The 27,057-nt window shown below is 40.4% G+C and overlaps 1 protein-coding gene across 1 annotated transcript in view; it reads right to left on the bottom strand.

Moving 5' to 3' along the window:
• Window positions 1-27,057, bottom strand: part of BCAS3 (BCAS3 microtubule associated cell migration factor) — a 598,439-nt gene that overhangs the window by 570,438 nt on the left and 944 nt on the right. Inside the window, exons 3-5 of the mRNA XM_040244470.1 lie at window positions 26,144-26,231; window positions 22,139-22,193; window positions 13,878-13,953 (exon numbers count right to left, since the gene is read on the bottom strand). Coding sequence (XP_040100404.1) covers window positions 13,878-13,953; window positions 22,139-22,193; window positions 26,144-26,231 — 219 coding nt within the window. The remainder of the gene's footprint in view (window positions 1-13,877; window positions 13,954-22,138; window positions 22,194-26,143; window positions 26,232-27,057) is intronic.

The raw sequence follows: 27,057 nt of genomic DNA, 5'->3' as shown, positions 1-27,057 counted from the left end.
AGAAGTGGGGGAACTTCCCTGGAGGTCCAGTGGTTAAGATTCTGTGCTCTCAATGCAAGGGGCAAGGGTTGGATGCCCAGTCAGGGAGCTAAGATCCCATGTGCCACGTGGTAGGGCCAAAAAAAGATGGAATAAAAGGTCTCTGCAAAGAGCTAGAGGGCTTGTGTAAGTTGGCACAAGAAGCACTGTGCCAATATGATTACTCTTGTCATAAAATCATGCTACATTAAAAAAATTTTTTTCTAATTAAGAAATTTTTTAAAATAAAAATCACACTCTCACTAGATGCCCAGGTAATACTAATATCAAGAACACAACCACCTATAAAGGCAAATCAAAGTAAAATATTAAGCAAAATTAACTAAATACAAATATGATGTGTAACCATCCAGAATTCTAATATGTATAAATTTAGCAATGGAAGCAAAATTATGTTCCTTTACTTAAAAGGGACAGTAAATACTGACACATCTGAATGCACTGGACATACAGTTCACAATAAAAGAATTAAGTGTACTTTTCTAATCAACTTTTCCAGTTCACATCAGTGAGTATTAAGCATTTATCATCAGTACTATACACTATATCCTTACTGAACAGAACTATTACACCTCAAAAATCACTCATCAAGCCTTTTCTTCTCAGATCACAACCTTATCTTCCAGTGAGTTTGCTCAACTATTTGCTTTGTGATTCTCTCTGACTTCATTAAGACCTCCAGTCCACTGAAACCCTGCCTTCTCCCTACTCTTCAGGCCTCTCTTATATATTTACTCTCCTCCTGCCTTAACAGTCTTTGATCAGGCATCTCAGTAACTTCTGCCAGTCATCTACATTCTCTTATCCCTTTGTGTGGGATCTTTGCATGGCACCCAACCAGCAAAACCCCAATGATAGATGAATCCAACCAGTCGACTACCCTAGTATATTCTATGGCAACCAAGTACCACCAGAGAAAATCACACAATGAGACACAATTGTCACCACTATAAATTATCTCCACAAACCTCAACTGAGCCTTCAAAATGCACAACAAATGTACTCAATTTTCTGAAACTTCTTCTACAATTTCAATGACTTTCTTAAACTGTTCTTCAAGCCCTGACTCCACTCAATCTCTCCTTACTCAGCATATAATGTGTGTCATATACCACACAAGGAATCTAGAAACTTTCTGTTGCCAAAGACCTACATGCATCTGTACCACTCACTCTCTTCTCACTCCACTCTATGACGCACAATTCTCTTTCCTAGAGTAAATCACTCTGTACCACTCACTCTCTTCTCACTCCACTCCATGACGCACAATTCTCTTTCCTTTTGTCTAAAGTAAATCACTCTGCAAGGGGGAAGGGGAGGGTGGGATGAATTAGATTAGGACTCTTTGCAACCCCACAGACTATACACATACAGTCTATGGACTTCTCCAGGCCAGAATCCTGGAGTGGGTAGCCTTGCCCTTCTCCAGGGGATCTTCCCAACCCCGGGATGGAACCCAGGTCTCCTGCATTGCAAGCGGGTCCTGTACCAGCTGAGCCACAAGGGAAACCCATGAAGACGTCACCATATGCAAAACAGCTAGTGGAGACCTGCACTATACCACAGGAAGCTCAGCTGGGTTTTGACCTGGATGGGTGGGTTGGTGGAGAGAGGGGAGGTGTGGGCGGGAGGTCCAAGAGGGAGGGGATTCATGTAGACATGTAACTAATTCACTGTGTTATACAGCAGAAACTAATGCCACACTGCAAAGCAATTATACTCCAGTAATTTTTAAAGTGGGAAACCTCCAGTCTGACGAGGGAGACAAATGCATAAACTGATGATTCTAAAACAGCACGAAAAAGGCAACAATAAATGTAGGTGCTAGGGCAGAGATGACTAACATCATGGAGAGATGATAAAGCTGGAGTACCAAGAGAGACTCCATAGTGCCTCAATGACCTACAGTTTTGAAGGATGAACAGAACTTTTCTAAACAAACAAAAATAAAGTAAATCACTCTGCTTTGGATCCTATTCTCTCTCACCTTCTCAGGGCTCTTTTTCTAACCCTTCCTTTCCTGTATCTCCCATTCCTTTCACATACTGTATACTCCCAATGAGTATTTAAACATGCTAAAGTGTCTATCTTTTAAAATGTTTCAAATAAATCAATACCAGTTAATTTTAGATATAAATGACAAAGCTAAAATTAACAAAACACTAGAGGAACACTGTAGAAATGTATTTTCATGATTATGGTACAGGGAAAATACTTCACAACAGGACACAAAAAACTCCCTAGTATAAAAAACCAGCAAATTCTACTACATTAAATTTATTGCATTAAAATGGAGAATTTCTGTTTCTCATGAGCCACCCTGACCAGGAGAGTGAAAAGCCAAGCCAGAGCCTGGGAGAAGAGACAATTATAACCCCACAAGGATTTGTCTAATTCACATACATACATACATATAGTTGCTAAGTCATGTACAAATTAAAAATCAATATGAAAAAGATAGGTCATTAGAAAAATAGGCAGGAGACATGAAAAACACTTCAAAAATAGGATATTCAAATCAATCATCAGTGAACATGAAAAGTGGCTCAACCTCATTTGTAATCAAGGAAGTGTTAATTAAAACCACAATGACAAAACCAAGAGTGGGCAGGATATGGAGTGAAGAGGCTGCTTATTTAGTGCTAGTAAATGTAAATCAGTATAACCACTTGGGAAACAGACTACATATACTCAGGATGAAGATCCCATGCCCTTTGACCAAGTAGTTCCACTCTAGGTATAAACTCATTAGAAGCCTCAGCACAGATACACCAAGAGACAAGAATGCTTACCACAATATTACTGCAATCAAGTAATTACAGCTGGAATCAACCCCAAGTCCATGAAGAGGAGAAAGGACAAGCACAGTGGTCCATGGACACAATGTACAATACAACACTACTCAGCACAGGAAAAAAACGACCTACTACCATATACCATAATATGGATAAACCTCACAGACATAATAAGCAAAAGAAGCCAGACACAAAAGCCTATATACGGAACGATTCTCTATATGAAATTCAGAATCACTAGGCAATTAGGTAGCAACATTCTATTTTCTACCTTAGTTATGGCTGCACAGATTTACGATGTGTAAAAATTCAGTGATCCATACTTTTGTGCTATTTATAATGATATATTTACACAATAAATAAGGTGGGTTTGTTTTTATATTTTTGGCTGCTCCAGGCAGCATGTGCAAATCTTAGTTCCCTGAACAGGGATCAAACTTGCAACCCCTGCAAAGGAACCCTGGAATCTTAACCCACCAGGGACCACCAGGCAAGTCCCTAAATAAGGGTTTTTTAAAATCATAAACTAGTAATATCCCTGTCCCTTTATTTGACTTCACTATTTCCTCTTTCTAGGAGCTTAATTCTTTGTTTATAACTGCCATCTGTTTTTCATCTCTCATTCACCCCAACCTATTTCAGAATGTGTTTCTGCCCCAACACTCCTCCCAGGTGACTTTTACTGTGGTCATCCGTAACCTCCAAGTTGTTGAATCCAATATATGTTTTTTAAGAACATCTTGTTAAGATTATTCAGCAGCTATAACCAATGCTAACCATATTCTCTGCTGGCTCATCCTTTTCTAACTTCTCTTGAAATATTAGAGTTACTCAAAGCGAATTCCTAAACTCCCTTTTCTTCTTAAGCTAACCCTCCCTAAGTGACCGCATTCCAACCATTGCTTCAGTTACTCTCTGCTAGTGACTTCCTCAGTATGGGTTTTGGATGTCTCAACAGAAGATCAAATTCCACTTAAAGATCAGGATTTCCTCCCCAAACATGATGTTCCAGGTTTTCCTATTTTGGGGAACAGCATGATTATCTATCCAGATAGCAAAATCAGGAACCGCCTTCTTCCTTCCCTCCAGCAATAAATCTATGAGCAAGCTTCCTAAATAGCTCTCTGCTTACACCACCACCACCTCTGTCTACAACATCTATTGCAAAAGCCTGAGTGACTTTCTGCCTCCACCACTGTCCACCAAACTCTGTATTAGAGTCAGAGTGATCTTTTCAAAATACACATATTGGGGAATTCCCTAGCAGTCCAGTAATTAGGATTCTGTACTCACTGCCATTGGCCCACAGTTCGATCCCTGGCTGGGGAACTAAAATCCCATAAGCTAAGAGGCACAGGTGAAAAAAAAAAAAAAAGGCATACCTACTCACTTCTATCCTCTACATTAATGACTTCCCATCACTCAAATATAAAGATCAAAATCTTGAACACCGCTCATAATCAGTGATTTTTTCTTCCTATTTTTTGGCTACAAGGCATAGCATGGGGGATCTTAGTTCTTCAACCAGATATCCAATCCATGCCCCCTGCAGTGGAAGCACAATGTCTTAAACTCTGGACCATCAGGGAAGTCCCAGCTATTTTTTATGCTGATTTTCCTTTGACGAGAATTCACTAGCATAAAATTAATAGCACATGATTCTATATCCAGCAAAATTCAGAATCATAAGCTTATTTAACCTAAGGGCATAATTAATTCTCTTTCATTATTGTTTAGTCACTCAGTCTTAAGCAAGCAATGCAAAGAAATAAAGGAAAAACAACGCAATTGGAAAGACTAGAGATCTCAAGAAAATTAAAGATACCAACGGAACATTTCTTGCAAAGATGGGCAAAGTAAAGGACAGAAACAGTGTGGACCTAACAGAAGCAGAAGAGATTAAGTGGCAAGAATACACAGAAGAACTTCAAAAAAAAAAGTCTTACTGACCAGGATAACCACGATGGTTTGGTCACTCACCTAGAGCCAGACGTCCTGGAACGTGAAATCATTGGGTTTAGAAGCATTACTACAAACAAAGCTAGTGGAGGTGATGGAATTCCAGCTGAGTTATTTCAAATCCTAAAAGATGATGCTCTTAAAGTGTTGCACTCAATATGGCAGCAAATTTGGAAAACTCAGTAGGGGCCACAGGACTGGAAAAGGTCAGTTTTCTTTCCAGTCCCAAAGAAGGGCAATACCAAACAATGTTCAAGCTACCCTACAATTTTACTCATTTCACATGCTAGCAAGGTAATGCTGAAAATCCTTCAAACCAGGCTTCAATACTACATGAATCGAGAACTTCCAGATGTACAAGCTGGATTTAGAATAGGCAGAGGAACCAGAGATCAAACTGTCAACATCCACAGGACCATAGAGAAAGAAATGGAATTCCAGGAAAAACATCTACTTCTCCTTCACTGACTACACTAAAGCCTCTTATTGTGTAGGTCACAACAAACTGAGAGATGGGATACCAGACCACCTGACCTGCCTCCTGAGAAGCCTGTATGCAGGTCAAGAAGCAACAGTTAGAACTGGACATGGAACAATGGACTGGTTCAACCTTGGAAAAGGAGTACAACAAGGCTGTATATTGTCACCCTGCTTATTTAATTTATACGCAGAGTACATCATGGGAAATGCAGAGCTGGATGAAACTCAAGTTGAAATCAAGAGAGCCGGGAGAAATATCAGTAACCTCAGATATGCAGATGATACTACCCTAATGGCAGAAAGCAAAGAGGAACTAAAGAGCCTCTTGAAGAACGTGAAAGAGTAGAGAGAAAATGCTGCAGGCTTAAAATTCAACATTCAAAAGATGATCATAGCATCCGGTTCCATCACTTCATAGCAAATAGATGGGGAAACAATGGAAACAGTGACAGACTATTTTTTTGGGCTTCAAAATCGCTGTGAACAGTGGCTGCAGCCATGAAATTAAAAGACGCTTGCTCCTTGGAAGGAAAGCTATGACAAACTTAGTGTCTTATAAAGCAGAGAAATTACTTTGCCAACGAAGGTCCATCTAGTCAAAGCTATGGTTTTCTCAGTAGTCATGAAGAGATCTGAGAGTTGGACCATAAAGGCTGAGCACCAAAGAACGGTGGTGTTGGAGAAGACTTCTGAGAGTCTCCTGGACAGTAAGGAGATCAAACCAGTCAATCCTAAAGGAAATCAACCCTAAATATTCATTAGAAGGACTGATGTTTAAGCTGAAGCTCCAAAACTCTGGCCATCTGATGCGAAGAGTCAACTCACCGGAAAAGACCCTGATGCTGGGAAAGACTGAGGGCAAGAGGAGAAGAGGGTGACAGAGGATGAGATGGTTGGATGGTATCATCAACTCCATGCACATGAGTTTGAGCAAACTCCAGGAGATAGTGAAGGACAGGGAAGCCTGGTGTGCTGCAGTCCATGGGATCACAAAGAGTCGGACACGACTGAGTGTCTGAACAACAACAAAGTCACTCAGTCGTGTCTGACTCTCTGTGACCCCACGGTCTGTAGCCTGCCAGCCTTCTCTGTCCAAGGGACTTCCTAGGCAAGAATACTAGAGTGGGCTTCCATTTCCTTCTCCAGGAGATCTTCCCAACCCAGGGACTGTACCTGCATCTCCTGCACTACATGCAGACTCTACCACTGAGCCATGGGGGAAGCCCAATTCTCTTTACATCTAACATTTAAATGTTCTTTTATAATATTCCATTGCTTTGTATATACATTATCTAATCTGATGCACAAAAATCCTGTTTTATATGTAGAACAGGAGCTGATTTCATTTTATCACTGACAAGAACAAGTTCAGGGAATCCCCTGGTTGTACAGCAGTTAGGACTCTGTGCTCTCACTGCTGGGGGCCCAGGTTCAATGTCTAGTCAGGGAACTAACATCCCACAAGCCATGTGGTGTGGCCTAAAAGAAAAAAACTTAAAAAGAACAGGGGAGTTTCCCAACGCAGGGATCAAATCCAGGTCTCCCACATTGTGGGCGGAATCTTTACCAGCTGAGTGTGGATCTCGAACCAGGGCCTCCTGCGTTGCAGGCAGATTCTTTACCAACTGAGCTATCAGGGAAGCCCTGCCACCCAAAAACAAAGAACAAGGTGGGTACAATTTACTCAAAGCTGAAGAGCAATCTCAGGATTCTCGATACTCAGTCATCTTTGTACCACAGCTACCACCTTGATCACAGGTTGTCACTTTTAGAAGGGCTCAAATGCCACATATAAAACCCTGAGGTCATTATACAAAAATCTCCTTTATCTTACTTTAGGTTCTGCTTAGTCACTTGTGCTATTTTTCTTTCTCTGGATGGTGGGAGAGCAGACTTCATTACTTTTAAGTGAAGCTCTTAATTTTGTAAAAAATTTTAGGTTATTCTTCAGAATTATTACAGCTTTAAGTAATCCTTATTCTTTGACTTTATATCTTTTATCATACCATCACTGGTTATTCTATAACTGCTCTTTAACTTTTTCACTGGTTTCTTTTTTCTCCCCTAAATATGAACTTTACAGTTTTTCCTATAGAGATTTATAGCATTTCCTCTGAGGTTTTAGATAATGACAACATTTTCCTTTGATTCACTCATCCTTCAACAACATGTCTATCTTCACTGAGAACACAGTTGTGGCTGCCAAGGAGGAGGGAGGTAGAGGAGAGGAGGATTGGGAGTTTGGCATTAGCAGATGAAAATTATTATATATAGGATGGATAAACAACAAGGTCCCGCTGTACAGCACAGGGAACTATATTCGATATCCTGTGATAAACCATCATGGAAAAGAAGATGAAAAAGAATGTATAGATATGTATAACAATCACTTTGCTATACAGAAGAAATTAACACAACACTGTAAATCAACTATATTTCAATAAATTTCTTTTACAGTCTATCTTATTTGTTAACCTCACCTATTAGCGCACTCAGTATACTCTCTCTCATTGGAAAAATGTTTGCACTTGGGAGGAGGAGAGCGGGATCCTGGATTTTCTGCTCATCTCAAAAATCAAGGTGTAAGTGAAATTAAATCTTTCCTCCCAAACCAGCTTCTTCTGTATTTCACATGTATGTTGATAGAAGCAATATTCTACCAACACCCAGTCTAAAAACTGGAAATTCACTTTTAATAGATGCTGATAGGTGAATGAGAGGCTTCCCAGGTGGCACAATGATGAAGATTCTGCCCGCCAATGCAGGAAACGCAGGTGGTGTGCATTCGATCACTGGGTCGGGAAGATCCCCTGGAGGAGGGAATGGCACCCTGCTCCAGAATTCTTGCCTGGAGAATCCCAAAGACAAAAAAGCCTGGCGGGCTACAGTCCATGGGGTCACAAAGAGTTGGACACGACTGAGTGACTGAGGGCACACACGTGCACACAACAGCTGAATGAGGATTAAAGGTGAAATGCTCATTTCAGCCAGAAGATCCCCTGTGCAAAGATTCCAAGGTATAAAAAGTTCTCTGCTTTTAGTGACTTTTGAAAGGGAAGTGAGGTTAAAGTATAGATATTGAAGCGTTGTAGTTAGATGGGAAATGATTAAGAGTTTGAGGCATTTGGGGATATCTAAGTGAAGATGTCTAGGAGGCAGCTGAAATGGGGACCCAGGCACACTAGAGCAAGAGAGGCTTACAGCCCCTACTCTCTTTGCATGCCTGACACGCTTCCTACTCTATACCTCACCTTTTCTGATAACTGATCTTACCCTCCCCCCGCATCAAGCACAGGGACAGGCACACAACCAGCTGAGCCAATTCTAATGCCATATCCTTGGCCACTGCAACTATTCCCATAACTGGAAGGTAATCCAGACTGAGCATGCTGGATTGCCCAATGGACTCTTTTTTCCTCTTTGATCATAAAGTTATGAACAGAGAGCTTTGAGCAATCACTGCTCCAACCTCGTTAGACAGGTCGGAAAAGAGAAGCATCAGAGAGGAGCAGTGAGAAGTGAAAGACTCAAGGGATTAAGCCACTATGCTTCCCAGCCATGGGAGTAGGTTTAAAAAGAATTCCCTATGGAAAACAGCATGGTGGTTTCTCAAAAAATTATAAAGAACTTATGAGCCAACAATTCCACTTACGGATATTACTCAAAAAGAACTGAAAGCAGGGACTCAAAGAGTTATTTGCAAAAATAACTGCTAAAGCAGCATTCTTTGTAAAGCCAAATGAAAAGATAAAATGATTTTATAAAAAAAGAACAGAATATCACACAGACTTAGAAAGGAAATTTAGACACATGTATGATATCACATGAGAAATGCTGGGCTGGAAGAAGCACAAGCTGGAATCAAGACTGCTGGGAGAAATATCAATAACCTCAGATATGTAGATGACACCACCCTTATGGGAGAATGTGAAGAACTAAAAAGCCTCTTGATGAAAGTGAAAGGGAGAGTGAAAAAGTTGGCTTAAAGCTCAACATTCAGAAAACGAAGATCATGGCATCTGGTCCCATCACTTCATGGCAAATAGATGGGGAAACAGTGGAAACAGTGGCTGACTTTATTTTGGGGGGCTCCAAAATCACTGCAGATGGTGATTGCAGCCATGAAATTAAAAGATACTTACTCCTGAAGGAAAGTTATGACCAACCTAGATAGCATATTCAAAAGCAGAGACATTACTTTGCCAACAAAGGTCCGTCTAGTCAAGGCTACAGTTTTTCCAGTGGTCATGTGTGGATGTGAGAACTGGACTGTGAAGAAAGCTGAGCGCCAAAGAATTCAACGCTTTTGAACTGTGGTGTTGGAGAAGACTCTTGAGAGTCCCTTGGACTGTAAGGATATCCAACCAGTCCATTCTAAAGGAGATCAGTCCTGGGTGTTCACTGGAAGGACTGATGCTGAAGTTGAAACTCTAATACTTTAGCCACCTCATGTGAAGAGCTGACTCATTGGAAAAGACCCTGATGCTGGGAGGAACTGGAGTCAGGAGGAGAAGGGGACAACAGAGGATGAGATGGCTGGATGGCCACCGATTCGATGCACATGAGTTTGGGTAAACTCTGGGAGTTGGTGATGGACAGGGAGGCCTGCGATTCATGGGATCGCAAAGAGTCGGACATGACTAAGCAACTGAATTGAACTGAACTGATGATATCACTCAATGCTGCTGCTTATGAGGTGGCTTAAGTACCTCCAATTCAGAGCAAAGTAGAATGGTGGTTGCCTGGAGTTAGCGAGTAGTAGAGAATGTAGAATTGTTGTTTAATGGGTATAGTTTCAGTTTTACAAGGTAAAAACAGCTCTGGAGATTGGCTGTGTAACAATGTGAATGTATTTACAACTACAGTACATTCAAAAATGGCTAAGAAAGTAAATTTTATGTTAAGCACATTTTACCACAATTAAAACCTTTTTTTCCTTAAACTGATCACATGCAACTAAAAAAAAAAAACCCTATTGAATAGAAAAATTGATATCTAAGTATATTCTTAAACCTTGATATTAGAACTGACCAACTCAGGATAGTAAGAATTACCCCGCAAAGGCTAGAAAGTTGGCAGTTCGTATACTGGAGCAAACCAGCTGATTAAACCTGATGTGTTTTGGGACTCACATTACATGCTCACCTTTAGAGAATGTGACAGAAAATGTCAGGATATTAACCTGCTTTGTCTACTTCTTATATCTTTTTCAGTACAGTGAGTGCCTCAAGAAAAACAATCTTGGGTATAAACGAGACTGCCTGAAAGCAGAAACAAAACGATAACCATGACACAAAGGGCCTTAATCCTCCTTTTATTAAACTCCAACAGTCGCAGTCTCTACCAGATACCAAACCAGATTAGGAACGGGGATACCCAAAAGGATTCGGGAAAGGAGAATCCCAATAACCCAGATTCCTCAGAAGTATCTCTCCTATAAGCTGTTACCTACTCCACCCCCAGCTCTGATAAACCCATAATCAAACGGGCTACAACACTGTGGTAAGGGGCCAAGTGGCACCATTTAATAATTCCATGATGAAAAGCAGAGTTCTCAGGCCTGTTAGAATAAACAGAAAGAAATCACCAGAGCATAGTTCAGTTCAAAGATTGCAAGTTTTAAATTAACAGCTAATAGAGTTTCATTAATATTATAAAATAACTTAAATCTATGGACAGGTAAAAGACTTCTAAATTGTTTTGCCAGAAAAAACTCTAAGTCTAGCAAAGAGAAGCCTAAGTACCTAATACAATCTCTGGGTACCCAACTGCTCTACAAAGAAACAGGCTGCTGAGCTACTATGGCGGCGGCCAGAAGCAGCCTCTCCACTGTCTCCCTTAAGATGTCATGACAGACAAAAGGCAATGATCAAGGAATCACACCCCAGCTGTGGAAGACAAAACCAGGGAAGGGCTGATCAAGAATCTCTAATGCAATGGAAAAGTGCCAGAGCTAGTGGTAAAGAACCAGCCTGCCTAACACCAGAGATGCAAGAAACGCGGGCTCCAACTGTGGGTTTGGGAAGATCCCCTGGAGGAGGGCATGGCAACCCACTCCAGGATTCTTGCCTGGAGAATCCCATGGACAGAGGAGCCTGGAGGGCTACAGTACAAATAGTCTGAAAGAGTCGGCTATAACTGAAGCAACTTAGCACGCACACATACGGCCTTCTTCAGAGAGATGCTGGACTTGCAGCCAGTGAACCCTACTTTTTCTTTCCCATGCCAAATTTTCTTTCAATTATAAATATCTCAGAAGGTCTGCCTAAAGAAAGAACACAAATAAGAGACAAATCCAAGAAATGCTGTAAGAGACTAGGGAAGTTAAGGAGGATCAAATATCTTGGTAATATTTACTATGGCTTTAAATCACACGCATACATGTGTGCACTTGCACACACACCCCTAAGGCCAGAGATGATAAAAAGAATATCCATAAAAGTCCAGGACAAAATTTCATACACTATCAATATGACCAAAGGATATGGGAGTGTGCTACAGTATTTAACAGGAAGATGTATAAATTTAAAAGTTTAATAAGTCAACTAAGATACAGGATACTCTTAAGGACAACCATTATAAGTTCAACAGAACACAAAGTCCCAAATAAGTGGTATCCATCTACATTTCCAGATGCAAATGCACTGCACTTCAATAATGTAAAGGCTTCATAAAGCATTATTACCCCAGCAATTCTTATTTGCTATTAAAAAAAAAAAAACTTTCCTAAAGATTATTTTGATGACATTTTTAAAGTTAATTTTGTGAATTTTTTTTTTGACCATGCCGTGAGACTTGTAAGATTTTAGTTCCCTGACCCAGGATTGAACCTGGGCCCAAGGCAGTGAGAGTGCAGAGTCCTAACCTCTAGACTGCCAGGAGTGTCCCAATTATGTGATTTTTTTTTTAAGTCATTTTACTGCTGACATAAACCTTTTAAAAATCAATTACTTTTAACATTCTGCATATGCTTTATAATTTTTTGCTATTGTCTAATATTTTCAAGACCATGACCACATTTCCTTTCTTATTAAATCAAGAAAGTCCTCTAATACATTGACATCCACAAAGCAAATACACTTGCAGAAGAGAAAAGAGTCTGAATTCATGAGGAAATGGTGACAGGAAACAAAAGATGACAAACGAGTAAGCAGTTCTTAATAAAGAATGGAAAAGAAGAAAAGGAAGAAGAATATACTAGTAACAAGGAAATTTTAAATATAAAAAGCTTTCAGAGAGAAATATCGTAGGAAAAGGTTATGTATCATAAATAAACACCTATACAAACGAATGTGTTATTCTGCTCAGTACGGCATGACAAGTTGCCATTGCGGAAGTGACAGCCTCCCGCGTTCTGGACAGTAGTTTTTAAAGGGAAAATGCGGAATCTTAAACGTCTGAGACGAAGACTCAAGAGTAAGGTACCCATCAATGTCCAACTAGGAAATGAAAACAACTCAGTGTATTCGTAATTGGGAACTTAAACTGGTCCCACAGATGGTGGCCTACTGAATTAGCAACAGCAGGAAGCCAATACCACCCCTAAGCTAGGAAGACAGGGAGGAAAGCAGGGTCCTGGGGTCGCACCGCAGAAAGGCGAGCGGAGCTGCCCAGGGAAAGAGAGAAACACAGAGGAAATGCAGCTGCCCAAAGAGAGGGAGAGGGAATAATCTCCCTTGCTCCCATCCTCCCTTCCCATCTCCTACCAGTGCCTCCCAAACTCAGCCAGAAGACAACAGACAAGGAGCAGCCCTTTGCAGGAAGGAGCAATGACATGGAAGGAAGGAGTCTGAGAACAAACAGGCCTTGGACTGGCATAAATTCTGCTCAGGAATATAATGTTTTTTAAAAAAATTTCCCTTTTATTTACTTATTTGGCTACACGAAGCCTGGGCTTCCCTCATAGTTCAGTCGGTAAAAAATCTGCCTGCAATGCAGGAGGCCCGAGTTCAATTCCTGGGTCAGGAAGATCCCGTGGAGAAGGAAATGGTAACCCACTCTGGTATTCTTGCCTGGAGAATTCCATGGACAGAACTACAATGAACTACAGTCCATGGGGTCGCAAGAGTTGGACACAACTTAGCGACTAAACCAAACTACCACCACCACCAAGCCTTGCTTGCAGCATGCAGGATCTTCAGCTGTGACACTCCAACTCTTAGTTGCACCGTGCGGTATCTAGTTCACCAACCAGGGATTGAATCCGAGGCCCCTGCACTGGGGGCACAGAGTCTTAGCCACTGGACCACCAGGGAAGTCCAGAAAAATATTTGAAAGTCTAAGAAGCTCAACACTAATTTTAATTGTGCTGTTATAAATCCCATACAACTGACCAAACTTGAATTAGAAAAACTTTTTTTCTAAGAAATTGTTATCTTATTTGGACTTAAAGTTTAAGGCTAGGCACTACATGTACAGTGACTCTAAGACTTGTACAATATTAATTCCAATCAAGTTTCTATAGTAGAAAATAAATGTTTTTTGAAAACTTAAAAAGTCATTTTAAGAGAAAGTAACCTGACAAAAGGTAAGGGTTCTCTTTTTGGAATCAGGTTAACCTCAAACATTTAATTCACATGCCCCCCCCAAAAGTTGAAAGCATACCATTTAAATCTGCATTTTCGAATCTGACCCAGACTATTTTCTCCTTTTCTTCTGTTAGAGTTGTTCCACTGTAAGCCTGTATAGTAAACAGAAATATTTGAATGAAAATGTTTTATAGCACGAATACTACTGATGTTCAAAACAAAGAGTAACTGAACCCCTCCAACCTCACCAATCCGACATCTTGAAAATGGCACATTTTGTAATATTTTTATTTTCAAAGAAAGCTATCCAGGAGTCTGATAATCTTGGTCAGAAAAGGGTTTTTAGCCTAAGAACTGCAGAAACCTAAAATACAATGATGACAGTCTATAGCAAGTGTCACTATAATTCAAAGACACTCAAAAAACTAATCTCCTTTACTGGTCAACAAATAAAGCTGAAGAAATAAACCAAACCACCACATATATTGATTTAGTTTCCAAGTGTTTAGGATCAAGCAATTATACTCTACCTAAAACTGTCAAGATCATTACTTTCCGCTAACCACCAGTTCCAGGTGGAGGGTGCTGGCCAGAGTTGCGGATGGAAAAACCATTATTTTTTCAGTCTCTTATCTGGCCTCTAGACCCAACTTATAAGCTTTCTTGCAAGCCCACAAGGGTCACAAAGATAAGCATAAACTGCTGTGAAGTCACTGGAAGAGTATTAACAGTATCCAACAAGCATTCTTTTTACAGTGAACCACTTTTAAAAGTTTTTACTGAATTTGTTACAATATTGTTTCTGTTTTATCTTTTAGTGTTTTGGTTGTGAGGTATGTGCGATCTTAGCTCCCTGACCAGGGATTGAACCTGCGCTGCCTGCACTGGAAGATGAAGTCCTAACCACTGGAGTGCCAGGGAAGTCTCCCGTCAGTATTCAAAGGGAGTCATCTCTCCACAAAGCAAATGCTTTTATTTAAAAGTATCTAGATTTTCTAGGTTGTATATACTTGCAAGCACTGAGGATGTCTACAGAAAGCTGCGACATTTTCAGTTATAAAGTGATACTCAGTTCACAGAAGTTATTTAATATAAACCGTATCAAAAGCTTACAAAATCCACTATCCAATATATAATGTGTTATACATGACTTGCTTTAAATTTCTATGTCACTTTACTGCCTTTTTCTGTACTATACAATGTTAATGGCCACTAAAGATATCACTAAGAGAGGATCGTTTTAATAGGTTTATTAAACAAAAAGAAAATGTTATCTTACACATTCATGTGATTTCAATTGTCTTTGTTTTTTTAAAAAAAAACAACAACCTGAGATATGTATAGTACAATTAATTCCTTTGGAGAAAAGGAAAATCTATACTAGAACTAACTAATTCATCTACTTTATCTTCAACCATCTCATCCTCATCTTCTTCCTCTTCTTCCTCTGTCTTGCTCTCTTATCCTTGAAAACTCTTGAAAATTCCCTGCGTGTCCAGTGGTTGAGAAACCACCTTCCAATGCAGGAGAGGCAGGTTCAATCCCTGCTTGGGAAACTAAGATCTCACATGCTGCAGGAGCAACTAAGCCTCAGTGCAGCCAAAAATAAAAAATCTTTAGAAAAAAACAGAACAAAACTTTCCCTATTAAAAATAAAGTTCTCACCTGGGAATAATTTTATATTATTAAACATAGCACAGAGAGTTCTCATATACCAGTCAACCAATTTCACCTACTATTAACTATCTAATCTAACCAAATCTTACCTTACCATGGCACCTCTGTCAAAACCAGTGACTAACACGGGTGCTTTACTACTAATTAAGCCCCAGTCGTTATTGGGATCTCAGCAGTTTTTCCACTAATGTCCTTTCTCTGCTCCAGGATTCAACCTAGGGTACCACACTGCATTTAGGATGACCCCTTTTCCCCTATGTCAGGCTCTCCATTAAGCTGGTAAAGCAATAACACATTTCCAAATCTTCTTCCATTTAGCATAAAGCTGCTTGTGTGTGCGTGTGCACTAAGTCACTTCAGTTTCACTGCAACCCTATCAACTGTAGCCCACCAGACTCCTCTGTCCATGGGATTCTCCAGGCAAGAATACTGGAGTGGGTTGCCATTTCCTCCTCCAGGGAATCTTCCCGAACCAGGGATTGAACCCACCTCTCCTGCACTGCAGGCGAATTCCTTACTGCTGAGCCATCAGGGAACCCTTAAGGCAGCTTATCACCTCCTTAATCAACAGTCTCCCAATTCCTCTGCAACATTTACACGATGCTCTCCTTTGACTTCTGGCCAACATGCAGCATGAAACAAGGTTAAAAGAGGCTTTTCAGTGGATTGGGATTCTTAAGACTTCTTCTCTTTCCCCTTCGGGGAGAAACAAGACTTTCACAAGGCTTGCAATACTTTTGCTATGTCGTCAGGTTTTCATCTCTCCTCAGTAGACATACTGCTCTCTACTGAGCATTTTTGAGAAAATTCTATGAAGCTGACTGAAGCATATTGTGTGCCTTCCTGCAGGTTGGCATCTAGAAGGCACGTGACATCATGTCATTTTGCCTCCCAGCTTTCGATGATATCCTTTATTCATGTTTGAGTCGTTTATTGTCAGTGAAGCACAGACTCACCAGGTGCCGATTCAGATTTTTTTTTTTTAATATATGTACACACTGCTTTATTTATTTCGCTGCACTGGGTCTTCGTTGCTGCACGCAGGCTCTCTCTAGTTGTGGACAGTGGAGCAACACTCCAGTTGTAGTAGGCAGGTTTCTCGCTGCGGTGGCTTCTCTTGCTGCGGAGCATAGGCTCTAGGCACCCGGGCTTCAACAGTCACGGCCCAGGGACTCATTAGTTGTGGCTGGAGGCCCCTAGAGAGTACGAGCTTCAGCAGCTGTGAACAGGCTCAGTTGCTCCACTGCATGTGGGATCTTCCCAGACCAGGGATCAAACTGGTGTCCCCTGGATTGGTAGGCAGTTCCTACCCACTATGCCACCAGGGAAGGCCCCCATTCAGGTTTATCTGCTATCTTACTGGAGGTCAGTTTACTGGCACATAATTTCTCCCCCAGCACTGATTTTTAGCCCTCCTTCAATCAAGATCCAACAGCAATGCTCTCTTATTTAGACTTGATGGTTTTATCCCATTACTGATACAGGACTTGTTATTTCTCCTTTTATTCCTTATCTGGTTTCTAAAACATATACACATTAATAAGCACAGAGTTATTACTGAATTTAAAAAAACACAGCAACAGTCACTGTAGGTATGTTTTTTCTTCACTGGAGAGAAAATAACTTCCATTGCATGCTCTTTGTCAAAAGTATTACTTTTAATTATAGCAAATTATTCTACAGAGACCACATATAATTTGCTTGACTATTACTGACATTTGGGCAGGCTATAATTTTATTTAGATTGATTTGGCTGCCCTGGGTCTTCGTTGCAGCATGTGGGATCTGGTCCCCTGACCAGGGATCTAACCCTGGCCCCCTACATTGGGAGCACGGAGTCTTAGCCACTGGACCACCAGGGAAGTCCTGTGGCTACAATTTTTCACACTGAAAAATGTCAAAATTTCTCACTGAAAAGTTCTCGGCTGTAACTTTTTTTTTCTGAGAATTTTTTAGTTAAGTTTTCCTAAGTACAATTATTAAATCAAAGGGCACAGCTTAGGGCTTCTACCAGCCATCAATGACATCTGTTAAACACAGCAGGAATTCACACTATTTGTGACAGCTGAAGAAGCTGATATAAGTCTGACAACACATTTTCTTCCTCTTAGGGATATTTGGAAACCCAGAGAATAATTTTTAGGTTCCATGAATTCAGTGATTCCCAGGATAAAGCAGGAGCTGGAACATAACCTCAGCAAAGATGTATCATTTTCCATGTGGCTGAATGCAAAATGGCAGATTCAGGATTTGTTGTTATTCAGTCGCTAAGTTGTGTCTGACTCTTTGCGACCCCATGAACAGCAGCAAGGCAAGCTTCTCTGTCCATCACTATCTCCCGGAGTTTCCTCAAACTCATATCCATTGAGTCAGTGATGCTATCCAACCATCTCATCCCCTGTTGTCCCATTCTCCTCTTGCCCTCAATTTTTCCGAGCATCAGGGTCTTTTCCAATGAGTCACCTCTTTGCATTAGATGGCCAAAGTATTGGAACTTCAGCATCAGTCCTTCCAATGAATATTTAGAACTGATTTCCTTTAAATTAACTGGTTTGATCTCCTTGCAATCCAAGGGACTCTGAAGAGTCTTCTCCGGCACCATAGTTCAAATACATCAACTCTTTGGCACTCAGTCTTCTTTATGGTCCAACTCTCACATCCATACATGACTACTAGAAAAACCATAGCTTTGACTAGACAGACCTTGGTCCACAAAATGATGTCTCCAGCTGTTTAAAAAACACTGTATAGGTTTGACATAGCTATTCTTCCAAAGAGTAAGCGTCGTTTAATTTTGTCACTGTCTGCAGTGATTTTGGAGCCCAAGAAAATGAAATCTGACACTTTTTCCACATATCCCCCACTTATTTGCCATGAAGTGATGGAACTGGATGCCATGATCTTCGTTTTTTGAATGTTGAGTTTTAAGCCAACTTTTTCACTCTACTTTTTCACCTTCATCAAGAGGCTCCTTAGTTCTTCTTTATTTTCTGCCATTAAAGTGGTATCATCTGCATATCTGAGGTTGTTGATATTTCTCCCAGCAATCTTGAGTCACCTTGTGATTCATCCAGTCCAGCATTTCACATGAGGTACTCTGAATATAAGTTAAAAAAGCAGAGTGACAATATACAGCCTTGACGTACTCCTTTCCCAATCTGGAACCAGTCTGTTGTTCCATGTCTACTTCTAACTGTTGCTTCTTGTCCTTGCATACAGGTTTCTCAGGAGACAGGTAAGGTAGTCTAACATTTCCATCTCTTTAAGAATATTACACAGTTTGTTGTGATCCACACAGTCAAAAGCTTTAAAACAGTTAATGATGCAGAAGTAGATTTTTTTTTTGGAATTCCATTTCTTTTTCTACAATCCTGTAGATGTTGGCAATTTGATCTCTTGTTCCTCTGCCTTTTCTAAATCCAGCTTGTATATCTGAAGTTCTTAGCTCACGTACTGTTGAAGCCTAACTTGAAGCATTTTCAGCATTATCTTGCTAGCCTGTGAAATGAGTGCAGTTGTGGGGTAACTTGAACATTACTTGGCATTGCTTTTCTTTGGGACTAGAATGAAAACTGACCTTTTCCTGTCCCATGGCCACTGCTGAGTTTTCCATATTTGCTGGCATAATGAATGCATCAGTTTGACAGCATCATCTTTTAAGATATGAAATAGCTCAGCTAGAATTCCATCACCTCCACTAGCTTTGTTTGTAGTAAGACTTTCTAAGGCTCACTTGATTTCACACTCTAGGATGTCTGGCTCGAGGTGAGTGACCACATCATCATGGTTAACTCAGTCCTTAAGAGCTCTTTGGTACAGTGTTTCTGTGTATTCTTGCCACCTTTGCTTAACATCTTCTGTTTCTGTTAGGTCCTTGACATTTTCTTCCTTTATTGGGCCTATCTTTGTATGAAATTTTACCTTGGTAACTCCAATTTTTTTAAAGAGATCTCTAGTCTTCCCCATTCTATTCTGGATTAAATGTGGAAAAAAGGGACCATGGGTCATCAAATCTGGTCTACCACCTGAGAGAGAAGGAACTCTCACCCCACTCCAGTATTCTTGCCTGGAAAATCCCATGGACAGAGAAGCCCGGTAGGCTATAGTCCATGAGGTGTCAAAGAGTTAGGACACGACTTGTGACTGAACAACCTGTGTTCATAAATCAAGCTCTATTTTAATACAGCCATACCTTTTCTTTTATGTAAAATGCAGTGCTGAGCAGTTGTAGCAAAGACTATATGAGCTGCAAAACTTCTCTGGCCCTTTAAAGAAAGGGTCTGCCTGACTACTGCACAAGACCAGGAAGCTTTTTTTTTTTTTAATTTGGCTGCTCCAGGTCTTAGTTGTGGCACATGGGATCTTTAGGTGAAGAATATAAACTCAGTTGCAACATGTGGGATCTAGTTCCCTGACCAGGCATAGAACCCAGGCCCCCTGCATGGGAACCATGGAGTCTTAGCCACTGGACCACCAGGGAAGTCTCTAGACTATGAAGCCTTTAGGACAGGCACTGAGCATCCCTTAACACAGCACCCGACCAGCGGTACCTGGTTGAGTAAAATCTGCTGCCTGAATTTTTGCTTTCTTTCCATAGTCACTAGAATAATGACTTACACAATGCAAACTTCTTAAATGACTATTCTATTTCTTAGATCCATAACTACATCTTTACCTCCACAGGTACCTAACTCTGATCCCAATCTTCACAGTCAACTGCATAGCTTATCCCCTTCCTGATGTATAATCCTCATAAAAACTAAGTTAATCTTCCACCTCGCACCATCATAACATTCTTGGCTAAAACCCAATCAGTTTTAGCAGCCCCCTATTTTCAATCTATTGCTCAATCCAGTATTCTTGTTTCTCTAGAAAACTCTCCAACTAGTCCCTCAAAGCCTCTGATCCCAGCCTCTCTCTTCCAGCTGACAAAAAACTGCTTACTATGCAGGGTTTCCACGAACACAAAAGGTGCCTTTGAAAAATTTTATAAAGGGGCACTCTAACAGGAAGGTGGATTATCAAGATGTTCAAATGCTCCTCCCTTAGAACTAGCCTCATATCAAGACTCAGGGGTTAAGAGAAAAGTACAGTTTGTAGAAGACCAAGTTGGATTTTGGCCCTGATTGCGCTCTAAGCCTGGGCTATACAAGAGTCTCTACAGCCACAGCAACACTGCTGCCTACCAGACCCAGCTGGGCAGTTTCCTTCACTATCATATTTGCATTCATTTCAACTGACCCCACTTCCAATGTCCTTTGGAACTTGACCCTTTCACTCTTCCTTTGCTGAGCATTCCCTGAGCAATTAAATATTCAGCCTGTTACTACCAGGTGCAGCATTTACTGATATGTTACTACTACCTCTGACTGTTTCAAGCCATTGACTTCCCTACTTACCCAAGTTTCTCAAGAAAAGAAAGCATTTATGTTGCCTTACAGGCCCGAGATCTTGCCATCATGACCTATTTTCATCAAAGTTGACTGAATATAATAAAGGAAGACCAAATATGCCTTAATATTTTCCCTTATTTGAAGAACACAATTGATGTAATATAACTGAAATCTGGATTTTAGACTTTTCCAGGACCTTCTCCTAAAGCTGGGACACTGGATTTATGAATGCCCTTTTTCATCACTGCAATTACAGATATCATGGCAGTCGGAACACTGACGGCACCAGAGAAAACCAGAACTCTTCCCCTTTAGGAACTCCACTAACCAGCAACTTCCCAAAGATACTGTTTCCAAGAATCACCTGAGATTCTTTCTAGAGACACAAGTTACTGGAGGCCGCCTCAATTCCCTTAAGACAAACTCTCCTGGAGATGAGCCTGGAAATTATTATTTTTAACAAGTGCACCAAGTGTTATCTATGTTAATTGAAGTCTGGGTGACGGTGCACTAGAGATGATCCCAGGAGAGTTGCTCTCATTCTTTATTCTCACAGTTACAGAGAGAGCAGTAAAGGGCTTACTCTCTTAGAGTAAAAAACCATTGGTCACTCAGTTGTGTCCGACTCTTTGCAACCCCATGGACTGTAGCCCTCCAGCCTCCTCTGTGCACAGAATTCTCCAGGCAAGAATACTGAAGTAGGTAGCCATTCCCTTCTCTAGGGGATCCTGACCCAGGATCAAACCCAGGTCTCCTGCACTGCAGGCAGGTTCTTTACCGTCTGAGCCACCAGGGAGGCCCTAGAGTAACAAGACAAGCTCTAACTGGCATAAAACTACTGTTCAATATGACAGTGATACAGATCTGCACTCAGTATCTGGTTAATATAATATCTCGTTAACCAAATGCAAAGCACATATTGCTTATTTCACTTTCAACAGGCAACATTTAAGACAAGAGAAAGATTTTGGAAACAGAACCCAAATAGGCAGTCCCAAGCCCCATCTCTCAACTAGTACCTCACCTTGATTCCTCTTAGGAAATCAAGTCCTAAAGAAACATAATTCTGACAACATCAGCACAAAACTAAGGCACATCTAACAGTAACAGCAGGAACAGTTCCACACTACCAACGCTCGCGATGCTAAAACATCAAAAGTCTTTCTTAAGTTGATAATACTGGTATCAAACTCAGGGAACAGAATATTTCAGAACTTCCCTGGCCAAGAGTAAGACATGGTATTTCCGAAACCACAGAGATACTTACCTGAGGCACAACATCTTGTAGAAAAGTCACGACACTTTCCATGTAGGACTGCTCACTGCAAAGGGGGTGAGATGGACAAAATTTAACATGACAGCTAAACATAAAACAAGGAAAAGCTCTTTCTACAAGCTCTAAGAAAGTTATTCATAATACTTAAAAAAAACAACTTTCATCACCGGGTAATTCTGCTAACTTGCTTTCTTAATTTCTCTGAATATGTTTTTAAACGCAAATGAGCTTTAAATGTAAAGCAAAGATTCTTAACCACTGGATCATGGAAGTGGTTAAGAATGAATATCTTAAGAATGAAAATGGAAGTCCCTCCATTTTTTTTAATTGAAATAGACCCCAGTTCCATTCCTGGGTTGGGAAGATACCCTGGAGAAGGGAAAGACTACCCATTCCAGTATTCTGGCCTAGAGAATTCCAGAACACTGGGTCACAAAGAGTAGCTTTTCTGGTGGCTCACCTGGTGAAGAATCTGCCTGCAATGTGGGAGACCCGGGTTTGATCCCTCGGTTGGGAAGATCGCCTGGAGAAGGGAAAGGCTACCACTCTAGTATTCTGACCTGGAGAATTCTATGGACTGTATAGTCCATGGGGTTACAAAGAGTTGGACACAACTGAGTGACTTTCACTTCACTTCACTTCATAGTTGAATCACAATATTTTGTAAGTTTCAGGTGTACAGAGCAATTTTTTGCTATTTTTTCCCAATTCTTTTCCATTATAGGTTATTATAAGGTATTGTATATAGTTCCCTGGGCTATATAGTAAATCCTTATTGTCTACTTTATGTCTACTAGTGTATATCTGTTAATCCCATACTCTTAGCTTATCCCTCCCCTTCTCTTTCCACTTTGGTAACCATAAGTTTGCTTTCTTTATCTGTGAGTCTGTTCATCTGTATTTGTTTTTAGATTCTACATATAAGTGCTATCATAGATTTGTCTTTCTTTGCCTGGCTTACTTCACTCAGTATGATAATTTTTAGGTCCATAAATATTGCTGCAAATGGCAATATCTCATTCTTTTTTTATGGCCACACAGTCTCTTATTTTGATATACTGGGTTGGCCAAAAAGTTCATTTGTATCTATTGTACCCAATAGATACAACTTTTAACTTGTACAGAAGGAGTGATGAGAGAAGACTTGACTAAAGCAGGATCTTCCTAAGTCAGAGCAGAAGAATGCCCTAGTTAGAGCAAGAAAAACTACTGCTGATGACCCAGTATTCAGTGACCTTCTCTTTAAATTGGTTATGAACCTAATCCTAATCCCTTACCTATGTACAGCAAAATGAATCTCTTTTAATGCAGGTGCAGGCATTAGGCAGAGAAGGCAATGGCACCGCACTCCAGTACTCTTGCCTGGAAAATCCCATGGACAGAGGAGCCTGGAAGGCTGCAGTCCATGGGGGTCGCTGAGGGTCGGCCATGACTGAGCGACTTCACTCTCACTTTTCACTTTCAAGCACTGGAGAAGGAAATGGCAACCCACTCCAGTGTTCTTGCCTGGAGAATCCCAGGGACGGGGGAGCCTGGTGGGCTGCTGTCTACGGGGTCGCACAGAGTCGGACACGACTGAAGTGACTTAGCAGCAGTAGCAGCAGCAGCAGGCATTAGGAGTTACTAAGAAATCCTCACAGAACTCTTGACATAGGTAAGGCATGAGAAAATATCAAAATGCATAAGAGTGAAGAACTATTAAGGACACTGCGTGTGCATGAGCGTGCACTGTCATGTCCAACTCTTTGCAACCCCATGGGCTGTAGCCACCAGGCTCCTCTGTTCATAGGATTTCTGCAGGCAAGGATACTTTAGCGGGTTGCCATTCCCTCCTCTAGGGGATCTTCCCAACCCAGGGACTGAACCCACATCTCCTGTGTCTCCTGTCCTGGCAGGCAGATTCCTTACCACTAAGCCACCTGGAAGCCCATATTAAAGATCCTGAAGATATTTCAAATGTGAAATATATGGGTATCAGCAAATGGAGAAAAAAAAATTATTCAAAACACCAAATCAACTTCATTTTAGAGAAATGTGAAAAATTACATTTAGAGGAAACAATGTGAGTTACTCTAAATCCTACTTTTTTAACAGCAATATGCCTTAGATACCTATAAAAACTGATTAGGCCTTCCTCTCCAACCTCATTTTTCTCCCCCTCTCCTTACGTAGCCTGCTTCAGTCACATGCAACTTCAATTCCTAGACCACACCGAGCTCTTCTTTGAATCAAGACCTTTACATCAGCTTTCATTCTCCATGGATTCCTTCTCAAACTCTTCCCTGTCTTTCAGATCTTCAGCCTTAGTGTTACTGCCTCAGAGAGGCCCTCCCTGACAGCCTTAAATCACACTCTCCGATGTCACTCTCCATCAGAGCACACTGGGCACTGATTACAGCCTGTAATTACTTTATGGACTGTGTCCCCCACTGGAATGTAAACTCTATTACAGAAAGGAAGCCCTCTCTCATATTTACCTTTTATCTCCAGAATCCATAAGTCAATATTTAGGCACAGAGTAGATGCTCAAGCATTATTTGTTAAGAGAACACTGAATAAATTAAAGAACTTCAAAAAAAACACTAAAATTACATGTTGCATAACGAAAGCAATATATGTGGAATACCATATGGTGAGGCAGCATAGAACAGTGCATAAAGCGCACAGACTCTGGACACAAACTGCCTGGGTTTGATCCCGGTTTCCTTTCTTGGCTGTTATCAAGGAAAATTGGTATCTCTCTGCTTTGGTTTCCTCACCTGTAAAATGAACACTGAAATAGTACCTAACTCATAGCTAATAATATGCTTAACCTATTGCCATGGTCCTTAGTCAGTGAAGGAATATACAGCCCTGGGAAACACAAGAGGAAAAGGAAGGAAGTTTAATGGTAAATTATCATAGTATGTATATATTTCTGTTAATCTACAAAGGGAATCTTTATGTAACATGCTAAACTGTCCAAGGGAAATAATCCAAAATGCTACAATTCCCTTATGCACATTTTTGAAAGACAGAAAACAAACTTCATCTCCTTAGCCAGGTATTGAAGGGTCTTGATTGTCCACCCCAACCTCCTTTAAATAGGTCAACTTCCCTAAGATTTCATTTATGAAAACAGCTTGCTTTTCCCACATCTGCTTACTCCATCCCCTTTGCTGAAAATGTACCCTTGATTCTAACTGCCCAAATTATATTCTACTTTTAAAGTACACTATAAATGTTAGCCTCTTAACGAAACCTTTTCAGATCTAAAGTACTCCAACTAAATACTTTCGCTAAAATATTCCCTCTAAATTCTCATGCTATTTTGCTGGCATCTTTTTTATTCATTATAGTGCTTACAAGTATACACATCTTAAACTACATTAGATTATAAGCTCCTAGAAAGTACAAATATGCTTTGTCCAAAAAAAATGCTTAAAATATAGAAATGTACTCTCTGTGACATTGACTTTGAAACTTTCTGACTGAGACCTGGAGTGATATATTTTACATCACAATATAGTATTCTTGTCAGGAAAATCCCATGGACAGAGGAGCCAGGTGGGCTACAGTCCACAGGGTCACAAAGAGTTGGACACAACTGAGCACATCCACACACACACAGTAAACACACACACACATGTGAATGAATATATCTATGTGCTTGTCAGAACACAATACTAACCTCCAATTATATTTTCTATTATATTCTATTTTTTAAACAGTCCTGATCGACTAAACTGATTTAATGACCCACTAATCATTAAAACTGAGGTTTGAAAAAACAGTACTCGTGTTTTTCACGTAGTCTATAAACGTGCTAAACACATCAACTTGACCCTCCAATTATTGCTTTTATTTGGCTTTGGCAATCAATGATATGTCATCCTGTAAAGCCAAGTTAAACAGATTTTCAAAAGTAAGCACTGCTCAGGAAAGAAACCTGATTGTTAGTTACTATTCTGAGTAATCTTTCTTTCACATTATCAGGTTCATCTGAAATTTGCTTACGTGACAGCCTGAGGGCGAACCACAACTCCACCAGTACAACGACTGGGTCTTCTGGGGGAATCTGTAGCCATTGCTTCATTCACAAAACCTGTTTCCAGAATGAACAGACAGACAAAAAAAAAAAAGGATCATTACCGTTCAGGATAAGAAGAAAGATATATGATTGCTCGCTAGAGATCCGTTATCAAAAATACATAAAATATAGGAAAATTTCCCAGCAATCCCTCTTATACCCGAAAGGGCAGAGGGCAGAATAGGAAGAAGTAGACAAAAGTACTTTTCAAACTACTGTGAGGTCTTCTTATTTGGACCAAGCCTCAGAACCACAAAACTAGTTAAGACGCTTGTAGGACCCGCTGAGCTCCTGTTAACAGAAACTAGGAAGGGATGGAAAGTCTAGCAGCGGATCACTTTATAAAAACAAATGTGCTACCTTTGTGAGCCAAAATTAGAGAATTAACTGAACTCTAATGTTGAGATAATAAAAAATATACAAGGTACAGTTTTTTTAAGACCAATGGAGCAGTGAGGTAACACCTTCCAACTAAGATCTTTCGTAATCTATGAGTAAGACTTCATATGTATCCTAATGGGTGTTTTCTAGTCTTATTGTGATGATCACTTCACAATATATACAAATATCAATCATTATGGGTACACCTGAAACTAATCTAAGACTATGTCAATTATGTATTTTAAAAGAGACTGCATGGGTCACAATGTAACAAGATGTTCAAAATCCTATCTGTTAACCCCTCTGCTATTGTAACCTAATCACCAGAGTCTCAGTAAGTAATAAAAACTTGTATGACATTAGAAGCCCTTTATCCTTTCCAGTCCCATCACCGCATCCTGGTTCCTGAATGTCTAACAAGCATTTGAATTACTTGGGAGGTTTTAAAAGCCTGGAACAC

This window comes from Oryx dammah, unplaced genomic scaffold (genome assembly GCF_014754425.2).
Source record: "Oryx dammah isolate SB20612 unplaced genomic scaffold, SCBI_Odam_1.1 HiC_scaffold_8, whole genome shotgun sequence".
Classification (NCBI taxonomy): Eukaryota; Metazoa; Chordata; class Mammalia; order Artiodactyla; family Bovidae; genus Oryx; species Oryx dammah.
This window is presented reverse-complemented; position numbering and strand designations above follow the sequence as displayed.